This window comes from Vipera berus (genome assembly GCF_964194415.1).
Source record: "Vipera berus genome assembly, chromosome: 2".
In the NCBI taxonomy this organism is placed as follows: Eukaryota; Metazoa; Chordata; class Lepidosauria; order Squamata; family Viperidae; genus Vipera; species Vipera berus.
Genome location: NC_138203.1, coordinates 168,993,888 through 169,019,079, shown reverse-complemented (window position 1 = coordinate 169,019,079; position 25,192 = coordinate 168,993,888). Strand labels below are relative to the sequence as shown.

The 25,192-nt window shown below is 41.4% G+C and overlaps 1 protein-coding gene across 4 annotated transcripts in view; it reads right to left on the bottom strand.

Annotated features, from left to right (window-relative positions):
- LOC308661093 (E3 ubiquitin/ISG15 ligase TRIM25-like) overlaps positions 1-25,192 on the bottom strand; it is a 30,885-nt gene that overhangs the window by 3,578 nt on the left and 2,115 nt on the right. Inside the window, exons 2-8 of one of the 4 annotated variants that reach the window (XM_081315853.1) lie at positions 22,507-23,156; positions 20,345-20,440; positions 18,732-18,965; positions 16,946-17,108; positions 15,788-16,003; positions 13,216-13,278; positions 5,689-6,182 (exon numbers count right to left, since the gene is read on the bottom strand). In XM_081315853.1, coding sequence (XP_081171979.1) covers positions 5,689-6,182; positions 13,216-13,278; positions 15,788-16,003; positions 16,946-17,108; positions 18,732-18,965; positions 20,345-20,440; positions 22,507-23,091 — 1,851 coding nt within the window. In that variant the 5' untranslated portion in view covers positions 23,092-23,156. Of the gene's footprint in view, positions 1-3,286; positions 6,183-13,215; positions 13,279-15,787; positions 16,004-16,945; positions 17,109-18,731; positions 18,966-20,344; positions 20,441-22,506; positions 23,157-25,192 lie in introns of those variants that run through there. The other 3 variants (XM_081315852.1, XM_081315854.1, XM_081315855.1) reach the window with 3 other exon arrangements.

The window sequence follows — 25,192 nt, the reverse complement described above, 5'->3', positions numbered from 1 at the left end:
AAGAGATCTCTGGTCCTCCGTATTCTATTGTTTTCTTCTATTTCTTTGCACTGTTCATTTAAGAAGGCATTGGGATTAAAATTAAAATTAAATTCTCGTCTCTTCTAGCTATTCTCTGGAATTCTGCATTCAATTGGTTGTGTCTTTCTTTTTCTCCCTTGCCTTTCGCTTTCCTCCTTTCCTCAGCAGTTTGCAAAGCTTCCTCAGACAGCCATTTTGCTTTCTTGCATTTCTTTCTTTGTGATGGTTTTAGTTGCTGCTTCTTGTACAATGTTGTTAACCTCCGTCCATAGTTCTTCAGGCACTCTGTCTATCAGATCTAATTCCTTAAATCTATTTGTCACCTCTACTGTATATTCATCAGGGATATGATTTAGTTCATACCTCAGTGGCCAAGTGCTTTTCCCTACTTTCTTCAGTTTAAGCCTAAATTTTTCAACGAGAAACTCATGGTCTGAGCCACAGTCAGCTCCTGGTCTTGTTTTTACTGACTGTATAGAGCTTCTCCATCTTTGGCTGCAGAGCACATAGTCTGATTTCTGTGTTGACCGTCAGAGTGTTTGCTATGACCATCGTATTCTCTTGACAAAATTCTACCAGCCTGTGCCCTGCTTCATTTTGTACTCCAAGGCCAAACTTGCCTGTTATTCCGGTTATCTTTTGGCTTCCTACTTTAGCATTCCAATCCCACATTATTAAGAGCCTTGGTGGAGCAGTGGGCTAATGCGTCCTTAAGTAACACCAGCTGCCTGCAATTAGTGCAGGTTCGCATCCCACCAGGCTCAAGGTTGACTCAGCCTTCCATCCTTCCGAGGTAGGTAAAATGAGGACCCAGATTGTTGGGGGCAATTAAGCTGACTTTGTAATAATGCCGCTTGAGGTGTGTGTGAAAGCCCTAATAAGCAGGCATATACATAGAATGAAGGCTACTGCTAAGCTTGTAAGCCGCCCTGAGTCTTCGGAGAAGGGCGGGATATAAATGGAATTAAAAATAAAATAAATAAATAAATAAATAAATCATTTTTTGGTGTTAGTTCTGTAAGGAGCTATAGGGTTTCATGGAACCAGTCAATTTTATCCTCTTCAGCACCAGTGGTTGGTGCATAGACTTGGACTATTGTGATATTGAATGGTTTGCCTTGGATTCAAACTGAGATCATTCTGTCATTTTGGGGATTGTATCCCAGTATTGCTTTTCCTTTTCTTTTATTGACTATGAAGGCTACTCCATTTCTTCTGAGGAATTCTTGCCCGCAGTAGTATGCCTGATGGTCATCTGAATTAAATTCACTCATTCCTGTCCATTTTAGTTCGCTGATTCCTAAGATGTCAATGTTCAGTCTTGCCGTCTCTTGTTTGACCACGTCCAGCTTGCCTTGATTCATGGATCTTATATTCCAGGTTCCGATGGAGAAAAAATCTTTACAGCATCGGACTTTCCTTTCACCACCAGATAGGTGTCCTTTCGGCTTTGGCCCAGTCGCTTCATTCTTTCTGGTGCTACTAGTACTAGCCCTCTGCTCTTCTCCAGTAGCATATTGGACGCCTTCCGACCTGAGGGGCTCACCTTCCAGCATCATATCTTTTTGCCTTTTGGTACTGTCCATGGGGTTTTCATGGCAAAGATACTGGAGTGGGTTGCCATTTCCTTCTCCAGTGGATCACATTTTGCCAGAACACTGCTATGACCTGTCCATCTTGGGTGGCCCTGCACGGCATAGCTCATAGCTTCATTGAATTACGCAAGCCCCTTTGCCACGACAAGGCAGTAATCCATGAAGGGTCTGTGTCATCTTAGTGACCACTTAGATACCGGTAGATCTACCCGATTCTGTAATAGCTTTGTTGCCTATGCCATCTTTCTGGTAAACTCACAAGATTTGTTTTTCTCGCCATGCACATGTATACATAATCTGAGCTAGACTGTTGTTTCTCTGTGTCATATAATATACGTGGGTATATGCATAATTATGTATGTATTTATTTTTGTCATATTTATGTAGTGGATAGCGGAGGTGGTGACCCTTTGAGAGCTGTATGCAATGAAATTTCATTTTAATGTGTGCCAATTAGTGTACATTCAAAGTGACAATAAAGTTATTCTATTCTATTCTATTCTATTCTATTCTATTCTATTCTATTCTATTCTATTCTATTCTATTCTATTCTATTCTATTCTATTCTATTCTATTCTATTCTATTCTATTCTACAGGTTCTTTTTCATTCAGAGAACATTTTTAAAAAGGCTGGTTTTGCTTTCCCGGGCAATGAGTTCTCAAAATGTTTATGATTTTTTCCCCTATTTGTAGCCAAGAACAGTAATTAGATATGCAACTGATAATGCCCCTGGGTGCATCTGGACTAAATTAACTAAAAATCCTGCATCTCAGTTGCATTTTCAGCGGTCAAGAATGTATCCAGCTCTCAGGCCATTTCCTAATTGGCTGCTCTGTCCCTTAATCTCATCTAAGGGAAGTCTCTACAGAGCAATAGGATTCAGAAGTACAGGTAGTCCTTGGGTTATGACCATTCACTCAGCAGCCCTGTTCAAAATTACAGCGGCACTGAATGAGGAGGACTTATGATGGACCCTCAGTGTTCCTGCCATTGCGACATCCCCACAGCGATTTCCAACATTCCCCACTAGCTTCCCACAAGCAAAGTCAACAGGGAAGCTGGCAGAAAGTTGGAAGTTGTATTCATGTGAGGTCCTCACTTAATGACCTGCACAGTCCTGGTTTAATGACAATAGGGACTGCTGGAATTGCCACTGTTAAAGCATGCATCATATGTCATGGTTTATGACCACGTCACTTTGTAACAAAGTTCAAGGCCCCATTTTGTCATATTTGTTGTAACTTGAGGACTACATGTGGTTTGCTAGGGATTAGACATAGCAATATTGTAATCACATCAGTCACACAAAAGGAGTAAGTCTACACTGATTCATGTGAAATGAAATAGGATTTTTAACTCCTGTAAATGATATAGAAGGGAGTCAGTATGGTGTAGTTGTTATGGTGCCAGATAGAAACTGGGAAAGTGTGAGTTTTTGTCCCATCAGGCACAAAAACAGCTTGGTGATCTTGAGCTAGTCACTTAGCCCTAGGAAGGAAGCAGCATCAAACCACTTCTAAAAAAACCTTGCAGGGACATGTCCAGACATGTCATCACTGGACATGCCAGGAGTCATCACTGATTCAAAGGGACAAAAGAAAATAAAGATATTCAATTACTTACAGTTGCATTCCTCCCCATAATAAAATAATATCTGTGACCAATTCATAATGTTAGCATTTTAATTCATCTAGGTCAGGCAAACATCGAGAAAAAAAATTGTGGTTTGGGCATTCATATCCAAAACAAAGGCTCCTTTTTTTATTCAGGACTAAGCACTTAATTCACACACGACACGTCACAATGTGGCTTGCGTTTTTGCCATTGTGTGAAGTGTAGGCCATGGAGACCATAAACATCGTAAAGTCTTTAAAAAAGTGTTTGGTGTGTCTTAAGATGGGTTTCACCAAATATGCTACGGGATCAAAACCAAGCCATATGTATCAGTATTACAGGTAGCCCTTGCCTTATGACAGCAATTGGGATGGGATTGCTGTTGCTAAGTGATAGCCATATAAAGCATGATGTCATCAGTTAGCAATCCCAGGCATACCGGTAGCCATGGTAATCCCAAGATGGGCGGATCTTTAAGCAGGAAGAGGGCTGGAGTCCCCGTAAGGCATGTGGGGGTGTTGCGGAGGAGAGGGAAGGAGGCCACAGAAAAGCCAATGCAGGCCCCACACAATTTGCAGGAGGCTGGGGGAAAGAGTCTGGAAGCACTGGCACAGGCCACATGCAAGTTAGGGAGTTGGTACTGCATGAGGGAGTTTCTGTGCAGTTACCAGGGTTGTCAACCAAGACCAATTATGCACAGTCATTGCCAGCAGAGAATCTTTAACAATCACAGTGTCTTAAAATTTAACTTGAAATAACCCATCAAGAGGTTCTAATGACTGTAAAGTTCATCCAGTTACTCAGGGATGCGTATTAATTACATAACCAAGGGAAGGATTCCGTCTCTACAAACAGTATATAACTGACTGTTGTTCTGATAAGGGTTTTCAGACTCGCTTTTAGGAGTCTGGTTGCCCACAAGCCTGGGGAAGCGTACAAAATCTAAGACTAGTTGGATTAAGACTAGTTGGATTAAGACTAGTTGGATTAAGACTAGTTGGACGAAGAATAGGGAAACCTGAATTCTAGTCTTACTTTGGGTACAAAGGTCAGCTGAATGACCTTGGCCACAAGTAGTTCTCAGTTTATGACCATTTAATAATGGTTCAAAGTTATGTCGGCCTCAGAAAAAATGACATATGACCCATCCTTGAAGTTACAACCGTCACACCACCTCTGTGAACACATGATTGCAAGTTAGATGTTTGACAACTGGCTCATATTTACAAAGGTTGCAGGTCTTGTGGGACACAAGATCATGATTTGTGATCTTCTCAGTTGGCTTTCAAGAAACAAATCAATTGAGGGAGCTGGATTTGTATAACAACCACATGATTCACTTAATGACCAGGTGATTCACTTAATTACCATGGTAATTTGCTTAACAACTGTGGTAAAAATGATGGTAAAAATCAGGCCCAGTCATGTAATGGCTTGTTTAATGGTTGCTTCTCTTAGTGACTGAAATTCCAGTCCCAATTTTCATAAATTGAGGCCTACCTATAGTCATTCTCTCCCAACACTAGGAAAAAAGCAATGGTAGGCTACTTCCAAAAATGCTACTTAGAAAACTTAGAAAACTCTCTGGATTTGTTCATATTCATATTCATTTGTTCGTATTGTTCATATAGTTCATATAGGCTGACTTTGTAATAATGCCGCTTGGGGGTGGGCCCGAAAGCCCTAATAAGCAGGCATATACATAGAATGAAGGCTATTGCTAAGCACATTTGATTTGTGCTTAGATTGTAAGCCGCCCTGAGTCTTCGGAGAAGGGCGGGATATAAATGGGATTAAAAAAAAAACTGGAATCAGGTCTTAACTTGAAGATGAAAGGAAAGGAAAAGAACTAAGATTTTGCATGTTCTGTGTAGCTAATCCAATGTTTGTGCTGGAAGCCAGCCTGTATAAACTAGTCAGATTAAAGTAATTTGGAATTGGAAAAATAAAGATAGGGCTAATAAATCTGGAAAAAAAATGTAGCTGACCAGAAAAGATTTAGTCTTCCATCTAATGGTTATCAGTATTTTTGCAACACAGGTATGGCATAATATTTATAAATGTTAATACAGGGCCTGAGAAAGGCCATCTGTGTTTGGATCTCCCCATTTGCAGTCAAAGGCTCCTCTGCCCTAAGATAAGACGATCCAATCCATTCTATAGATTTGAGGGATACTTTCCAGGGATGTAACTATAACTAGTTTAATTTCTTCATTCTTGAGATGGAACAGAAGAGCATCAGAAAAGAATTCTCAACACCTGCCCAGCCATTCCCAGAATGTTCTAGGGAAGAACACCTAAAAAAGGAATCTTGCTGCAGCACTAGTGAGATAAAAGTTAATTTTATCAGCAACTGTAAAAGCTCTCTTGGCTTTTAAGATGGGATTTCCCCTCCCTCCTCTTTATGGCTTCTATTCAGGGTGTTGTTTCAAAGTAATAGAAGTCCCGCTGCTTACCATGGCAGCTGGATATAGTGGTTCAGTGAATGTGGTTAAGAAACGGTAAATGAGGTTTATAGAACTGGTGATGCCGTAGAAGGTCAAGGAGCCTGCAGCATAGTCCAGGAGAACGCCAATGGTCTTGTAGTAGTCACCATGCAGCACAGTCTGCATATTGTTATGCCAGACAGAGAAATTCACGGAGTCCCACTCCAAGCACCATGAATAATTATTCCTGCCAATCAGATACAACATGCACGATTTTTCAGTCCTATGCCGGTAGTTGTAGGCAACGCCCAGGCATAGCCAGCCATTTGAAATCTCAGCCTCCCAATAATGGCAGCCCTCACAGAGGCTGCGGGTACCGAGCAGCTGGGGCCAGTGGTTAAATCCAGGGGTGGGTTTTGAATAAGTGTCCAACAAAATCCCCATGTTCAGCACAGAGTGAGTCTCTTTAAATAGGAAGAGCTCTTCGTTGGCAGTGGTGGCATCAAAATTCAGGATACAATAGTCTGTTTCATGGAAAGGAAAAAAAAAAGATTACATTTTGTTAGTCTACTCTAGGTCAATCCACAAGAAGGATGAGAATGCCAGGAAAATTTGAATAGACTAGGAGGTAAGGTTAGTTTTATTCTGACACAGAGAACCTCCATTTCTTCTTGAATATTACCCTTAGATATTGATGAATCTGGGAAATAAGACATAGTCTTCAGTCAATAATGTATTCCCTATTTTTGCCAGCTGTGAGCAGCCAGTGCAATGTAGCAGCTAGAATGCTACACACAGAAAAAAATCAAGGATCAATCCCTTACTTGACCAGGGCCTCACTGAGAAATGAAAACTGGAACTTGCTCTGAGCAGAAGGGCAAGAATAATAATTATGATCAGCCTAAATCAAACCACTGCAGGATGACAGACTCTTCATTGAAAGTCATGGATTGTTATCTAGCATATTAGGTAAAGGTAAAGGTTCCCCCGCACATGTGTGCTAGTCGTTTCCGACTCTAGGGGCCGGTGCTCATCTCCGTTTCAAAGCCGAAGAGCCAGCGCTTGTCCGAGGACGTCTCCGTGGTCATGTGGCCGGCATGACTAGACGCCAAAGGCGCACGGAACGCTGTTACCTTCCCACCGTAGTGGTCCCTATTTTTCTACTTGCATTTTTACGTGCTTTCGAACTGCTAGGTTGGCAGAAGCTGGGACGAGTAACAGGCGCTCACACTCTGTTACGCAGCACTTGGGATTCGACCCGCCAAACTGCCGACCTTCTGATCGACAAGCTCAGCGTCCTAACCCACTGAGCCACCGCGTCCCTTATCTAGCATATTAGTCCAGTGCTTTTTGGTAGGTAGATATTTTTCATCTTCCCAGTCTAGACTGACAGAGTTCCTGGCCAAAGTCACACAGACAGTTTTTGTGCCGAAGCAAGGATTAGATCTCCAAAATGGTCAATATTGACCCCTAAGAGTCATTGGCATTATGAAAGGTTATTTTATTATGTTATTTGTATTATTTATAGTACTATTAGTTAATGTAGCATTATCCGCACATATTAAAATATGTGGGTTGATGAACAATCAGACATTTCATGAAGGGGTCAATGAGCTGAAAGGTTTGGGAATTCCTGAAATAGAACCACTTTTCCTGTCACTAGTCCAGCACCTTAACCCCTACAGAATACTGGCTAGGGAAGTAGATAGGGAGTGTTATAAATAAATATTTTTTTAAAAAAAATTAGATCCTGGTGGGGTTTGTGTGTCATGCTAAGCGATCATGCAGTTAAATGTAATTTGTGATGCCAGCCATTGTGGTTGTTAAATGCAAACTATATATTAATGACTCATTCAGGGAGTCACGTTTAGGAAATTTAGTCTGAATATTACCCATCATGATTATTTCCAAAGGGCAGTTAGAGATCAATATGCACACATCCTCTAGGGCAGGGCTTTTCAACCAGTGGTATGGGTACCACCTGTGGTACATTGGCACCTGGCAGGTGGTACGCAACCATCCTAGAAAAGTGGTAGCGGAGGAGGGGAATGAGCTGACCCGGTGGTAATGCCACACAAACCTGAGAGAGAGATGGCTGGAGCTGCAGGGCTGTCAGGGCTCAGTGGAAGTGCCAGGATCAGCGCCAGGCTCCAGCTGGAGCTCGGCGCTGATCCTGGCGCTTCTGAGCCCAGAAGAAGCGCCGATCAGCTGGAATGTTGCAGCATCTCCAGGGTCTTGTGATTTACATTCAGATGCTTGGCGACTGATTCATATTTATGATGGTCACAGTGTCCCAGGGTCATGTGAAGTGACCAAAACCTGCTGCAACCACCCAACAGACAGGGGTAATAAAAACCAAACACCCCCCACCCCACCCCCACTGCTAATCCTCAACAGAAATTCTCACAACAATGAAAACCTCAGACAGGAGGAAGAGTACCGCCGGGTGGGCATGCAGGTGTCTTGCTTGGCTGTGGCTTGGGGGGCACTTTTTTCAGTGCCATTGTAACTTCGAACAGTCACTAAGCGGACTGTTGTAAGTCGAGGACTACCTGTACTTCATCACTTTTTTCCTTTTTTTTAATCATTTAAGTTTTTGACACCTTGCTAGGCGACTGGTGGTACTTGGATGTTGCCGTATCCTAAAAGTGGTACATTGGGTGAAAAGATTGAAAAGCCCTGCTCTAGGGCTTGTGAAGGACCAATGTATGTAAGGGGATGAGAAAATGCATTCTGACATGCCATTTATGTCCTGCTTCCTTCAATTCCTTGGTTAGCCATTTGTTTACTTTGCTTGAATGCAGATAAGATGCGTAGAAGTGAAAAGTGCAAACCTGTGAAAATAATAGTGGGCTTGCTTTGCCCACAACTATAACCAAACTTTTAAGATCTGTGTAAGCTCACACAAAACAGAATATAAATGGTTAAACAAAGAAGCTAAAACTAAGCTCAATATAAATAGAAGCAAAATGTCCAAAATGTTCTACAGTATTGCAGTACAAATACAATTATGTTTACTAAGTCTCAATTTTTACGCAAGTTAAACTGTGACCATACAGAATTATATTGTCCAGCCTTTCCTCATAAAAGTCCAGTTCAGAGGCTTAGATTTCAGGAAGTACAACGGTATTAAATAGGTTTTTATGCCACTTCCTAAGCACAGCAGTCACCTCAAAGCAATTTACAAAAACAAAGTATATTAAAGTTCAGTGATACAACATAATAAACTAAATAACCTTTAAAAGTTGGCAGGAGGGAAAGAGAAAATAAAATTTCAGTGGACGGTGTGGCTCTCGGTGTCCTCGTGTAGGTTAGGAAGTCTGTGAACTGATTCATAGGGCACCAAGATGAGAAAGGATTCCCTTCGCATTGGAAACTCTTACACATTTCAGTAGAGCTTCTGAGAAGACACTGAGTTTTGAGAAATTGTCCTACCAATTGGAGGAAGGAAAAGATAAGGGAGAGAGCACCAGATGCCCTACTTAAGGACATGGCTTCTCCTGGAAGTTCATTGTCCAGGACTACAGAAAAACAGTCTCTTTTAACAGTCAATAAATCAAAGGTGACTTTCACTCCAAGTAAACGCAGGCAGCTTAAACCAAGTTTAAGCAAGCTGTCCATAAAAATATTTTGGACTGCAACAGACTTTGTGTGCCATACACAAACAACAAAAAAATTGTTGCTGAGAAAAATAGCAAGCACATCAGGTGATTCGGAAGACTACGGTAGCAACTTAAGCAGGAGAAGGAAGCCAGAGAACCAAAAACCAAGATTATATTTGACTTTGTCTCCTCGCCAGTATTTGAAAATACAGGAGAGAGAGAGAGATGGAGGACTTCTGAAAAAAAGTCTTTTCTCTATTCTGTTTTGTAACCAACGTAGTTCTACTCCCAACATAGAAACCTACCTTGTTGTCCTTGAGAACTATTATTGTTATTATACTTTCATCTATCTATCTATCTATCTATCTATCTATCTATCTATCTATCTATCTATCTATCTATCTATCTATCTATCTCTAGCTAGTGAAGGCTGCAGCAGGACTATAGGTTCAGAAGAAGCCTATGTAGATGTACAGTACATGCAGATGGGCAGATTTTATGTACAGATATCCTCGACTTACAACCACAACTGAGCCCAAAATTTCTGTTGCTAAGTGAGATACTTGTTAAGTAAGTTTTGCCCCATTTTATGACCTTTCTTGCCACATTAGTTAAGTGAGTCACTACAGTTGTCAGGTTAGTTAACACAGTTGTAAAGTGATTCTGGCTTCTCCGTTGATTTTGCTTCTCAGAAGGTCAGAAAAGGTGATCACAGGATCCTGGGGCATGGCAACTGTCATAAATATGAGTCAATTTCCAAGCATTTGAACTTTGATCATGTGACCATGGGGATGCTGCAATGGTTGTAAAGTGTGAAAAATGGTTATAGGTCACTTTGTTCAGTGCCATTGTAACTTTGAATGGTCACTGAATGAATGGTTGTAAGTTAAGGACTACCTGTAATGTGTGATTTGGAGTCTGGTGACCTTAAGTTACACCTAGATCCAGCTGGAAATCAAGTGCAGTTCAAGGTGGAAAAAACAGAGATCAAAGAGTCCAGCCTTTGTCCCTCCCCTACTCTATGGTTTATTCTGAACTATCACATACATTATGAGGAACTGCTGTAATACGTAGTTGCACATCACTTGGCAACTAATATATTATTAGATTTCCTTTTGGCCAACATGAGATACATAATGTTTCCTGTTCTTAAATTCTCCACAACAAAAAGGTTAAGGCTTTTTGGATAAAAATTTGGTGGAATATGCAGAAGATCTTCAAGCAAAGGATAAAGTTTTGTCCGCAATTGTTTTTGCTGAGCATAATTACAGATGCTACTGTTGTGGACATTAAGTTGATGTTGAATTTAATTACAGCAGCAAGACTATTAATAGGTCAATATTGGAAAAAGGAGGAACTGCCGACTATAGAAGAATGGACTCTAAAGGTTTCTGACCTGGCGGAAATGGCAAAGATTTCGGCTTACTTGAAAGATCATTCGCAAGAACGTTATATTATGGAGTGGAAAAAGTGGATTGATTATATTCAGAACAAATATGGGACTAAAAAGTTTCATTTAGCATTTGAATAAGTTTCCTTTTCTTTTTTCCTTTTTTTTTCTTTTTATATGTAACATTAGTATTGCTTGTAGTCATTTTATATGAGCTAGAGGGCGATAGAGTTAATAGTTTATTGTTTTTAGCATATGGATGTTTATGATCTTTGTTTTTATACCTTGTACTTAGCTCTGGGAAGTCGGGGGGGGGGGAGGGGGAATGGGGAGGAGGGATAGGGAGGGTTAGGTAGGGGCGGGGGGAGGGGGGGATTGTTAAAGATAAAATGTACTGTAAAACTTTTCAATAAAAAAAATAAATTCTCCACAACAACTCTGTGAGCTGGGTTGGAGTGAGAGAGAGTAACTGGCCCAAAGTCCCCCAGACAGCTTTCCCGCCTAACAGAGAACTTGAATTCATATTGTCCTGATCTGCATGCCCAGCTCACCATACCAAACTGGTGATTTACTGTCTGCATTATCTTCCCTCAAATACTTTACATCCTAAATGCTGATCTTTGAAAAGAACAAAATGAAAATAGCTGATTATTGCAATGAAATCCCTATCCTGTTAAAGGGCTAAAGAACTACCCAAAGCGATAGCTCTGTCATCAGAATAATGCTAGCTAGCCACAAGTCTTCATTTACTCATTATAATTTGTCCACTATTGTTTTTCTGTTCCTTCAGAATTCACAAAGGTTGAGTAAATTTTAAGGTTCTGTCTCTCAAAATTCCTGGCTTGAGAGGATTTGTTGTTGTTGTTGTTAGCTGCGAAGTCATGTCCGACCCATCGCGACCCCATGGACAACGTTCCTCCAGGCCTTCCTGTCCTCTACCATCTTCTGGAGTCCATTTAGGCTCACGCCTACTGCTTCAGTGACTCCATCCAGCCACCTCATTCTCTCTCGTCCCCTTCTTCTCTTGCCCTCAACCTTTCCCAGCATCAGGCTCTTCTCCAGTGAGTCCTTCTTTCTCATTAGGTGGCCAAAGTATTTTGAGTTTCAACTTCAGGATCTGGCCTTCTAAAGAGCAGTCAGGGTTGATCTCCTCTAAGACTGACCGGTTTGATTGCCTTGCAGTCCAAGGGACTCGCAGGAGTCTTCTCCAGCACCATAGTTCAAAGGCTTCAATTCTTTGGCGCTCAACCTTTCTTATGGTCCAACTTTCACAGCCATACATTGCAACTGGGAAGACCATAGCCTTGACTATACGCACTTTTGTTGGCAGGGTGATGTCTCTGCTTTTTAGTGTGCTGTCTAGATTTGTCATGGCTTTCCTCTCCAGGAGCAAGCATCTTTTAATTTCTTGGCTACAGTCCCCATCTGCAGTGATCTTGGAGCCCAGGAAAATAAAATCTGTCACTACCTCCATTTCTTCTCCATCTATTTGCCAGTCATTGAGAGGGCCGGATGCCATGATCTTGGTTTTCTTAATATTTATTTTAATCCCATTTAGTTTCAACTTGAGAGGATTATTAGAATGTTAATTTAAACTTTGGCATATAATTAGAGTACAAACTTGTCAGAAGTGAAATATCTTCAAGAAAAATCAAGAAAGTCCAGTTGCCTTTTTTAAAAGCACCTTTGGGACATTAGTCAGGCTGAGGTTTCCTTCCTTTGCCTTAGAAGCGGTACAAATCAGAACAGGTTTCACTAAGCATGAGCATGTTTCCTAACAATAAACATTAATTTTCTGGTATGATTAAACTAGGGCTGACAGATTTTCCCTCACATTCCATGTTCTTTACCTTTTGCACCCTGAAATTAGATTCTGTGAAAGAACACATTCTTTACCCTCCCAGAAGATTCCTTCAATCCAAAATTCAGAAGTCTGGTAGCATCTTTTCAGACAAACAAATATTATTAAAAGGCATAAAATAGCTTACAAAAGCTTACATTTTTAAAAACAAAATTAGTAAGTCTGAATTTTGGTTACCATAGACTAACATGGCTTCCCTTGTACAATGTTCATCTGCCTTAAGCGTTCTGCTCATCTGAAGAGATACTATTGTAAGAAGGTTACTTGCCAAGATCTGACAGTCAACAGCATTCCAGAGGGCAATATTGGGGAAACAATATTGGGGAAACAACTAAAAGCACCTACACCAGACATGTCAAACTCAAGGCCCGGGGGCCAGATCCGGCCCACGAAGTGGTTTCATGCGGCCCACGAAGCCATCCTGGAAACAGTGAGGGAACAGCCCCCACTGCCTTGGCCCTGGCCCAGAGACCCTCCTCCTGCCAGAGACCCTCAGATCTGTCCCACTCCTGCCCAGGCCCCCATAGGCACCCTTGATGCAAACGATGTAGAGCTGGCCATGCCCACCCAGTAGGCCATACGCACTTTAGCCATGCCCACCCAGTAGGCCACACCCACCCAGGCCACACCCACCCAGCCCCCTGAGGGCAACCGCAATGCTGATGCGGCCCTCAGTGAAATTGAGTTTGACACCCCTGACCTACACTTTAGAAGAGTCTTCCGATCTGTGGGTGTGGGTAGCAGTTCATATGGCACCATTGTGATTCCTGAAAGAGTAAAGATATTTATTTATTTAGTACTTGTTTTTAAAATGTATTCATTTATTTATTCAATGTATGTATCGACAATGGACCCATGATTCAGGGTGGTATATACAACTAAAAGCAACAAATAACAAACAACAGGGCATAACATAGTATAAAACATAGTGAGCCACAGTCAATTCAGACAACTGAAACCATTGAGAGTATCTCATAAAGCCAGGTTTTCAGAGCCTTTCAGAAAGAAGATAGGTGTGGGGCCATCTGAATTTCAGAAAGAATGCTATTCCATAGGGCAGGTGTGGCATCTGAGAAGTGTCTGAGAACTGGACATGAAAAAAAGACCTAGCAAACTAGCAGGGAATACCAAGGCTATAAATTAGACTGGGGTGTAAAAAAAAAAACCAAGCCAACAAACCAGAAAATGACAATGGTTAATCACATATGTTGTTGCCTCCTTAGTTTCTATGTCCATATGGTCATTAGGAGCTAAGCTCAGCTCAAGAGCCATCACTTTTTTTAAAAAAAGTCTTCCTTCCTGACTTACTTTTGCAATAGTGGCAAATATCTGTAGCTTGGGGGCTAGGTTGAGGGTGAAGGTTCACCCTCATTACTTATAGCATGTCAAGAATGAACTAGCTGTGAGGCAACTTCAGTTCTACACTCCTGTTCTCAGAACACCGGCCATTTTTCATGTCCATTTTTCAATGATGCAGTCTTACCCTGCTGTTTTCAGTACCACAAACCCTCTAACTGCCCCCCCACCCCACGCAACGTAGAGGAGAAAGAAGGCAGCGAGACCTGACAGAGCAAAAGCTGGGTTCCACCAAGGGTTGCTATGGTGGGTGGAAAGGCTATCTGAACAGATGGTGTTCATTAAAGTGCTAAATTCCCAGGAGTCAGTCCTGAAAAGTAGTCTACTTAGCAAGAGAAACATAATCACGTCTCATTAGTTGGAAATTAAGATAAAGGGCTTTTTCTGCACTGCAGGCTTAAGCTTTGTCTCCCATGTGTAAACTGGCTGCAAATGAATCTGGCTTAAAGAAATCCCTTCTGTTTATCAATCCCATCCTCCATTTTGGGCATGATGATGGCCTGGATTAACCATCCCATGGCTCTCAACTAATAGATTCCCGGCATCTTTACTTCTCCTGCCTGGGCCAGGAAAACACGTTCCTGTCTGTGGATGGGTCTCTGAGAATATATGACCTCCATTAATCTTTTGTAGGAGTCTCCCTTCACTGACTTCTCCTTGTTCTTGACCTTTAAAAAAAAGAAAAGAAAAGAAAACCCCAGTTTTCCTCTTCTTCCTATGGCTATGGGATAGAAGAGAAATGTGGCAAAACCTTAGTCAATTTTGCTTGTTTTTTTTAAAGTCCAATCTTATAGGATGTTTTTTGTAGTTTCACTAGCAAAATTCTTTGTTTTTTCTTTTAAAGGAAAGGCCACTGATCAGCTTTCTTTCCGGAAGAGGGTACAGTACTTGTTTCTAACTGATATCCTTTTTCTGAAATCAGTCATTGCTGTTATAGTGGGGAGACCACACTCTAGATCAGGGGTGTCAAACTCAATTTCATTGAGGGCTGCATCAGCATTGCGGTTGCCCTCAGGGGGGCTGGGTGGGTGTGGCCTGGGTGGGTGTGGCCTACTGGGTGGGCGTGGCTAAAGTGCGTATAGCCTACTAGGTGGGCGTGGCCAGCTCTACATCATTTGCATCAAGGGTGCCTATGGGGGCCTGGGCAGGAGTGGGACAGATCTGAGGGTCTCTGGCAGGAGGAGGGTCTCTGGGCCAGGGCCAAGGCAGTGGGGGGCCGTTCCCTCACTGTTTCCAGGATGGCTTCGTGGGCCGCATGAAACCACTTCACGGGCCGGATCCGGCCACCGGGCCTTGTGTTTGACATGTCTGCTCTAGATCCTTGCTCTGTGGAATTCCTCAAAGCTGTCTCCATTCCTATTATATCTACATGAGGCTACTTAAGGAGGTCATCTGATGACATGGAGTCAGGTACCATCACAAGACCCAATGGCTTATTTTGATCTCTGGCTGTCCTAGTGAAGTCGCTGTGCTGTCCTACGCACAAACACATATAACAGTGGTTTAGTTGGTTTATTAGTATTCCCCAGAGATTCCCTTCACTAAAACCCCAAAACTGTCCCCAATTAAGTCCAGCCAAAAGCACACCAATGCTAGTCCACAGAGCAATGGCTAATGAGTCCGCAAGGCACTTGAAAGTTTCGCAGTCAAGCTAAACCCACCAGGCAAAATTAAATCCCCAATACAAGCGGGTTCACGAGGCAAGCAAAGTCAGGAATTCACAAGGCACAATCCAAGTCAAGGTTTCAATCCAAAGCAAGGCCGGAATCACACTAGTCAGGAAACACACAACTAAGAAATGAACATCTGTGTGCTGTGCTAAATAGCCAGCTTCTGGGGCAGCTCATCAAGAAAGGCGAGGCTGCCTCCTCACAACTAATCAGGCTGACCTATGCTGCTCCTGCCTTTTCTCTGCCCTACCTGTTCTCGGATCAAGTGCAGAAGGCCGTTCCTCTTCCTCATCACTGAGTGGTTGCAGCTGTGTGCTTTTCCCACCTGTAGCCTCAAGGCTGTCCTGCTGTAGCTGAGCTTCAGCCAAATCCCTCTTAGATGGCTGCTCAAAGCCATTGACCAACTCCCCTCCAGACCTGCCTGGAACTGGTTCATCCTCCTCCCACTTGACATCTGGAGAGATATCTGGGGAAGCATCCAAGGGAGTCATAGATAGATAAAGTTTATTGTCATTTTTTACTGTGGGCACATTGGCACACATTAAAAATGAAATTTAGAAATTACAAGCATACTAATACAACCACATGGCATATCGAAGCAGAGTAACCAACTAAAGCCCTCTAGAAGATCTGAAGAAGATTAAAGAGGATTCATCTTCAACATACAGTATAAGGACTGTAACAACTAATAGGTAGGACAGACAGAAGGTTAGCAGAGCACATCCATGAACATCAAAAAACAATCAGAAGACATTTTGAAAACATCTTAATCTCACAGTACATGGACAGATTCAACCATAGTTTCAACTGGGAAACTGAGCATTCTAGGCCAAGCTAAATCTAGAAATGCTAGGGAAATCCTGAAAATTTGGCATTCAGATAAATCAGCCATCATTAGATATTTACCGGTAGGGAAAAATCACATTTACATATTATTCAAAACAGACAATAAAAAATTTAGAGGGAAACAAAAAGATCAAGACACACCTTCATCAGTCTACATCAAAATAAACAGGGATTAATACCAGGAAAAATGAAACAGAAAATAATATCCTAATCAAGGAACCAAGCAAATAACGAAGGTCAAGAGAGCACCAAGGACTGCATACTTCAATCTTGAGCTACATATACAGTATTCTCTTCTATTTTTGCCTGTGTTTATTTTTTATTTATTTTTCTCTGCATTTTTATTTCTTGGGTACTATGTCAGGTTTGTTTTCCTTTCGAGTAAATGCATTATTTTAAGCAAAGTGTTCAAAGTACAATGCCCTTCATTCATATGTTTTCTTCCCCCTAACATCATCTGGAAGGATTTCCTGTTTTTGAGACAGAAGTGAGTGAGTCATGTGATGAGAAGAAATTCATCTGAACATGCAAGAAGATCACATTCAAACTTTAGTTTACTTACCCTTCTGAAGGATTTTATTGATGAAACAGAGTCCAATCGTTGAGATTTGGGATTTCAAGTCACTCAGTGTCTGTTTCATCCCCACAAAACTGGTGAGTTCCTCACATTTCAGTCCAATCAAAGCTTCTGAGCAATCAGATATGGCCTTTATTTTGGGGAAGTCCTATAGTAACAAACAGTGTTGGAGAGAGCTTACAGTTCAGAAAAATCTTTTCATAACAGTCAATTTGGATATTGGATCATGGAGATTAGCTTTTTTTCTCTGTGTATTACCCTTCTAAATGGTAAAGGTAAAGATTCCCCCGCACATGCGTGCTAGTCATTTCCGACTCTAGGGGCCGGTGCTCATCTCCGTTTCAAAGCCAAAGAGCCAGCGCTTGTCTGAGGACGTCTCCGTGGTCATGTGGCCGGCATGACTAGATGCCAAAGGCGCACGGAACGCTGTTACCTTCCCACCGTAGTGGTCCCTATTTTCTACTTGCATTTTTACGTGCTTTCGAACTGCTAGGTTGGCAGAAGCTGGGACGAGTAACAGGTGCTCACTCTGTTACGTGGCACTCGGGATTCGACCCGCCAAACTGCCGACCTGATCAACAAGCTCAGCGTCCTATCCCACTGAGCCACTGCGTCCCTCATGACCCTTCTACATAACACTATTTCCACTTTCTATTTCCACTTTCTAAAGCCTAGAGCCAGAAATGGACAACTGTGCTTCCATAGCCTGCCAAACACAAAAACTCTACTGGGTTACTTGGGAACTTATATCTAAGGTGATTGAACAAAAAATGAAATGATAGATCTCTGGACTTAACTAGAAATACAGAAAAGCTGTTGGAAAGAAAAGCAGTAATTAAAAACAGCTCTACCAGGTTTTGGACCAAGAACCTTGTATTTCGAAGGGAAAGGCTTTATCTCTTGTCCATAATAAAAGGCAGCTTTAAAAGTCAGAGAGAATGGTGAACATTGAGCTGCTTGAATGGAAATTGCTGCCTCTGCAAAGTAGCCAATGAGTAACTGCGGTTATCCTGCAACAAACTGAGATGCACTGTCTGAAAACAAGCAGTAGTATGCAGTAGTATGGGAAGTTTGTATTGAAAGTCTAGGCTAGAAAATACGCCCTAAAATTATTTTAAAACTGTATGGGGATTTAAGAGAAGGTAATGTCATCTATTTTACCCTTCCATAAATAGATGCCAGCCTATTCTGATGATGGATGGATGAGGCAATGTAGATAAGCTTCTTGCTGTTGCACAGAAAGTGGTCAAAATGTTTTTTTTCAGGAATAACAGTTTTCAGTTATTGGAATAGTCCAAAAGAATATTAGCAAAAACTTCCTAACAGTATGAGTAGTTGGGGGACAAGTTACGTGAGGTGCTGGACCTCCTTTCACTGGTTAAGTTCCAGTTGAGGGTAGTCAGCCATCTGTTGGGGATGCTGTAGTCTGGATTAAATTGACCAGGATGTTGGATTTGGTTACTGTACAGGTAATCCTCAACTTGTTCATTTAGTGACCATTCGAAGTTAATAGCAGCCCTGAAAAAAATGACTTATGACTATTTTTCAGACTTATGACCATTGCAGCATCCCCATGGTCACGTGAGTTACATTCGGATGCTTGACAACTGGTTCATATTTATGATAGTTGAAGTGTCCCGGGGTCATGTGATCATCTTTTGCAACTTTCTGACAAGCAAAGTCAATGGGGAAGCCAGATTCACTTAACAACTGTGTTACTAATTTAACAGGATATGTGGCCTCAGTTACAATATGAAAGGTGAACTTTTACCTGCAGGAATTGAAAGTCACTTGGATCGTCCATCAGATTTGTCAACCACAGCTTCTGCTTCTTAAGATCTGCAAGTTGCTCATGTCTGCGCTGAATACAATTCCCCATATCAAGTAAAGCTGACTTTTCCTCTTGATCAATGAAGTCCATCACCTTAGTCTGCAGTCTCTTGAATTCTTTTATTATCTCTGTAAAGGCCCAACTAACTTCATCTCTGGCATTCTGCACCACTTTCTGTAAAGAATGGAAAAAATGAAATATAGTATATTTACATCTATTACCTATCTTGATTTAGGGCTCTTCCAGAAAATAAACCTGTATTTCTTATAAAATACAGACAAAGTAGGTGTAGGTGTAAAAACTCTAATTCTCTGTTTGCTACTAGCCATGTGGGTTGAAGACCAAAATATATGGGCAGCACCAGTTTACCTTTCATAGAGTTACAGAAAGTGTGGCTTTTAGTCTTAGGATTACTAGTTAGAGTCTTCTCTACAGGATCCAAAGGTACCTGTGAAACTAGTGACTTCAGATCCATTTGGAGATATCACCACAGGGAAAGAGACAATATTCAATGGAAATGAGGATCACAATTATTTGACATACATTATTTTTTTATTTATGTAGTTAGGTGATTTAGAGCCAGAATGATTTAATGAATGTCCCTTTTATACAACTATATTCCTGACGTGGTGGCTCAGTGGGTTAGGACGCTGAGCTTGTCGATCAGAAGGTCGGCAGTTTGATGGGTCGAATCCTGAGTGCCGCGTAACAGACTAAGTGCCTGTTACTTGTCCCAGCTTCTGCCAACCTAGCAGTTCGAAAGCACGTAAAAATGCAAGTAGAAAAATAGGGACCACTACGGTGGGAAGGTAACAGCGTTCCGTGTGCCTTTGACGTCTAGTCATGCCGGCAACATGACCACGGAGACGTCCTTGGACAAGCGCTGGCTCTTCGGCTTTGAAACGGAGATGAACACCGGCCCCTAGAGTCGGAAATGACTAGCACTCATGTGTGGGGGAACCTTTACCTTTACCTTTATTCCTGACTTCAGGATGAAAATTCACTATACTTTTTTTCCTCTCCCCAATCTTGCCATTACATATTTCTATATTCCCTGATAAGGGGAGAGAGGGGGGAAAGAACCTTGTCAAAAGAAAGTGTGCCAGTTGAACTACTAAATGCCTTTGATTGGAAATAATACCATTGCCTTCTAAAAAAGTTGCCATACTTAAACCACCATCATTGTCATCATGTCATACTATAAATACACGTTTTCCAACCTTGGCAACTTGAATATGTTTGGACTTCAACTCCCAGAAAAACCCAGCCAGACGTACTGGCTGGGAATTTCTGGGAGTTGAAGTCCACACATCTTCAAGCTGCCAAGGTTGGAAAACACTGCCATTCATGGTTGGCCCATCTGTCAATACTAGGCCTGTGAAAATTGTAGCAGGCATCCTAATGGTTTGACATGCAGTTCTGATATAGATGCTAGTTCCAGTCTTGTCTGCTACTATCTCCTGATTTACTGCTGTTGGGGAAGTTGTTTTGCCCCCACACTCAACTGAGAAGCTCCAAACATCTTTCATCCACTTTTCTAACTGGCAGCTCACCGTGAGGTAATTCACTCTTGCCCTATGTTTCTGACGGTCTTCTGCCAACATCAAAACCTGGTTTTCCACACTGGCATGTATTCTCTGGATCTCCACCTGGGAAAGAAATGCCCCCCCTGTCAAAATCAATACAGAACACTTTTGTAATCAGACAGCCATAAGAGATATGCGGAATCTGTTTCTTTAGTGTGTAGGCTTTCTTGCGCAAAGGCCTTCTTTCCTATAAAAATCATGCCAAATGCACGAATACCTGTGGAAGTGTCAACATTGGACACAGAATGTGGGGTGCTCATATATTAAAGCATCAGTTGTAGCATTCTTTAAAATATCTTTTTTGCCAAACAGACATAAACCTTTTGTCTCAATTCAAGTTTCTATTGCAAAACAAACAAAGAGCAGACAATATTACCAAGCACAGCAACTTGTTATCTGTGAGCTCAGTGTGGTGGCAAAAACTTTCCTTAACACCCACGAACTCTTTTCCATCCCAGTGGCGTAGCGTGGGGGGTGCAGGGGGGGCCGGCCGCACCGGCCGCAACATCTGGGGAGGGCGCGCTCGCACTCGCAGCTCTCTGCCCCTGCCTGGCTCACTCACTCTCTCTCACTGTGCTGGCTGTGTGAATCCGATCCGAGCCGCCGGGTCACCGCCCACTGTGGAGGGGGGGCGCAAATTACTTGCCTTGCCCCGGGTGCTGACAACCCACTCTACGCCACTGTTCCATCCTTCTCTCTCTTTTTTTTAATGTTAAACAAAATACATATTTTGACTAGCACCAGTTTTCAGAATACAGTATTATTTATTTCCAAGAATACCCATGGATTCTGCAGAGCTCAATGGCTTTTGTTTTAAATCAATATGCCCATATGCCCACCCAGAGGGGCTGCTAGTAGTTCCATAGGGGGGAAAAGAGAGAAGATGGCAATGAACAACCTCATCTGGTAAATGCGGGTCTGGGACCCTCACTTGTTAAGGCGGCTATTTTGACTGAGCAAGAAGTTAGTGGCAGCCAATTTCCTTTAGAGTTCATGGCATGTTCTCAAAGTGGCAAATATTCCCAAAAGGTGGATTAGATCAATTGCCCCTGCTGTCAAAAGCCCACATTTCCAATCTCATCTGTACACAGCTTCTGTATACATTTTGCCTTTTTTTAAAAAATCAGATGATCTTTCTCTCGTGAGGGATGTGTGTTAACTTTAAAAACTTTAAAAACACACACAGGCTGTGTGTGCTTATTTCAAAGTACCATGACATTTTGTTTGTTATTTTAATTACACCTGGCTTGGGATCCTCCAAATAGGTTTCCAGATCAGGAAGTTGTAATCAGAATCAGCTAGCACTAGGCTAGCAAAGACTGTTTTTCATACATATTAAGGACATCAAGGTTAGGAAAAAAAAATCCACTAGCAACTCTTTACGGAACCCAGCCCTTGCTGTAGCAACAGAACAAGCTAAGGGAATACTTTTGATCTTGAGGTTTTTTTTCCCTGTCCACTGTATTTGGGTACAGAAACAAGGCTATAGAAATCACAGCCTAAGGATGGAAGAAAATATGGCTGATGCCATAGATCAGAGGTGTCAAATTGGCGGCCCCCGGGCTGGATGTGTCATGCGCAGGCCACGCCTACCCCGGCTCCGCAAAGGCAAAAAACATCAAGATACGTCATGATACGTCACGTGATGCAATCAAGTTTGAAACCCGTGCCATAGACAGAACACATTTCAGTGATTCTGACACTCCCCAGTGTGGCTGAACAACTTATAAGAATGGCTGGTGATGAACATATTGCAGAAACAGAAACACTAATTTATAATCCACAAAGTGTGGGAGGAATCTTGGCATACGAATGAACCCTACAGAGCAAGGGAATGCTACAGAAAAGAGCAGAAATAGTAAGCATGAAAGGGAAATAATGAAAGCAGTGTGTAAATTAGGGTTCTGATCCTGGGCATCAAAATTTGAATGACATCTCTCTTACAACCCCTGGCCATATCAACTGAGAAGTGTTATATATGTGAAAAACTTTCTACCTGCAATGGGCTACTTTTATAGGCTAAAATGGTGAGATATGAACCTGACTCACTTCTACTACTTAAAGCTGCCTTCCATAAAAACAGAGAGGGCACACATCGATACACAAACACATATACAAAAACTGCTTACTTCTTTCTTGCTTCTTTCTTGCTTCAGAGAAATGACTTCATGGTTCTTATGCTCTTCCCGGACACAGATTTGGCAAATAAATTTGCCTTCCTCTTTGCAGAATAGATCTAGCAGCTTACGATGTTTTAAACACATGCTGCCTTTCAAGTCACTGAGTGGTTCCACCAACTGGTGGTTCTTGAAAATCTTGTCTGTGTAGTGAGATTGAATGTGGTTATCACATAGGGAAGCTATACATTGCAAGCAAGACTTGATTGCTTTTAACTTTCGCGGGAAACAAAAATCACACGGGACATTCTTGAAACTAGCCAGCTTCTGTGGATCTTGAGATTCCTCCTGTGCAAATCTCATTGCAATTTCTCCCAGGGTTATATTTTTGCGGAGTTGAGGTGTTGAATTCAAGGGTTCCCGGCATTCAGGGCAGTAAGGTTGTTCTCCAATAAGTGCTAGGTGTTCCCAATAAACCTGCAAGCAATTCATGCAGAAGTTGTGCCCACAGGCTGTTGTGACTGGGTCTCTGAATACCTCAAGGCATATTGGGCACACTATATTGTCTTCAAGGAAAAGAAAGCCAATTTTCTGCATTGAAAGAGGAAACTTTGTTCTTGGCTTCGATTCACACAATTTTCAGATATGTCCAAGTCAGTCACCTATTAAAATAAGAATCTGTAAAACAGGGACGTTTGACCTTCAAGGGGCAAAGACTATGATTTTTAAGTCCATGAGACTCAAGAGATTTATAATTATGCATTCAGATGCCACTCAAACCTAATCTTACTTTGCATTCCCTCTTGCGCTCTACGTTTGGCAAACTAGTCCCTGCAGTTTTCCTGGAAATATTTTCTGATTTAGGCCCTAGACATGAGAGAAAGTGATTGGGCCAAAATCACCAGTTGATTTCATACCTAAAGCAGGACTGGAAATGACTATCTCCTGGTTTCTAGCCTGGTGCCTTAACCATTACACCCAAGTGGCTCTCCAATCTTACATCCAATATATATAATCATTACTTCTACTCCTCCAATGGTCATGAGTAGTTATGCTCAGAGTGAACATATAAATCTTCTAACCGATCCCGTGGTGCTTATTGAGGTAAACCAGTATCTTTCAATAGGGTTGCTAGAAATGCCTGAGCTTCTTTCCTTTGATTCTGTACCTCTGTAGACCATATTTTATGGCTAAGAACTTCATGAAACTTTTCGGTCCTAGGCAGTCCATCCCTGCTACCAAAAATGGAATCAACACAATCTGAAGAACCAAAAAAAATGTAATTTAAAATCATATAAGAGCCTTGGTGGAGCAGTGGGCTAATGCCTCCTTAAGTAACACCAGCTGCCTGCAATTAGTGCAGGTTCGCGTCCCACCAGGTTCAAGGTTGACTCAGCCTTCCATCCTTCCGAGGTAGGTAAAATGAGGACCCAGATTGTTGGGGGCAATTAAGCTGACTTTGTAATAATGCCGCTTGGGTGTGTGTGTGTGAAAGCCCTAATAAGCAGGCATATACATAGAATGAAGGCTACTGCTAAGCTTGTAAGCCGCCCTGAGTCTTTGGAGAAGGGCGGGATATAAATGGAATTAAAATAAAATAATAAAATAAATATAATAAAAATGTATTTTCTAAAACAAATACAGATCTGAAGAGATTTTATTTGCTAATTTAATCACCTATTAATGAACTTTTTTGTGCAACATTAATGGTTCAGTCCAAAAATCTACTGTTTAACATTCACAAGTAAATCTCAGTGTACATACAATACATTATAAGAAATTATATCAGGTTGCACTGTCAATAGCAGGATCCAAACTAGGCCTCTTGACCTGGATCAACTGACTATGAATTTGGTCTGCTGAATCCTTATAACACTTTGAAAAATAACTTTTTCTCTCTACCTATTCTTTTTGAAACTTGGGTTAAAAATAAAGATTTCTGTTTTTATTTTATTCAAAACAAAGTTAAAATACAAAATACAGAACTCAAAAAAAATAATAATCCAAAAGGACAAAAGGAACCCCCCCACTAAACATAAAATAAAAACATTTAAAAGGTGAATTTAAAAAAGAAATTCTACATATATTAAAAATAAAGATTTCAAGCAGTTTTTTTTATGTACACCTGCGGGCTTAGCTACTCATTCCCAGCACTATCAATCATCTTAAATATAATTAATATTTATTTGCCTATGAACATCTTCAGTAGAGGAAATAAAACATTACAGGTTTTTTTTCTCTGTGTAAATTTGGCTGTGGTCACCTCTATTGCTCAGAGCGCTTTTGTGCTATTCCTTTCCATAATGGCAATGCTAGCAATAGCACCATAATCTCATTTATGCAGAGGTGAGCTCTTATCTTTCCTGTGCTTTTGTCAGTTTAAAACTAAAAAGTGTAATATTTTAGTAATATGGGAATGCTCGGCCTTCTAACAATCCACAATCCTTCAAAATGTCTGTGTCTATACTGCCAATGCAGTCCAGTATATGAATCAATGGAAGATTTCTTCATTGCTTTTATTTCTCTTTAAATAATGTATATGACTGCCTATTTCACCACAATGACTTCAGGGAGAGTAGAAAGATTAAAAACCTAACAATTAAAAACAGCAAGCCATGACATCAAAGGTAAAGGATATCTTCCAATTATAAATTCAAGAACTGTACTTGCCTAATCTTCTGGCCCAAGGGAAACAGCT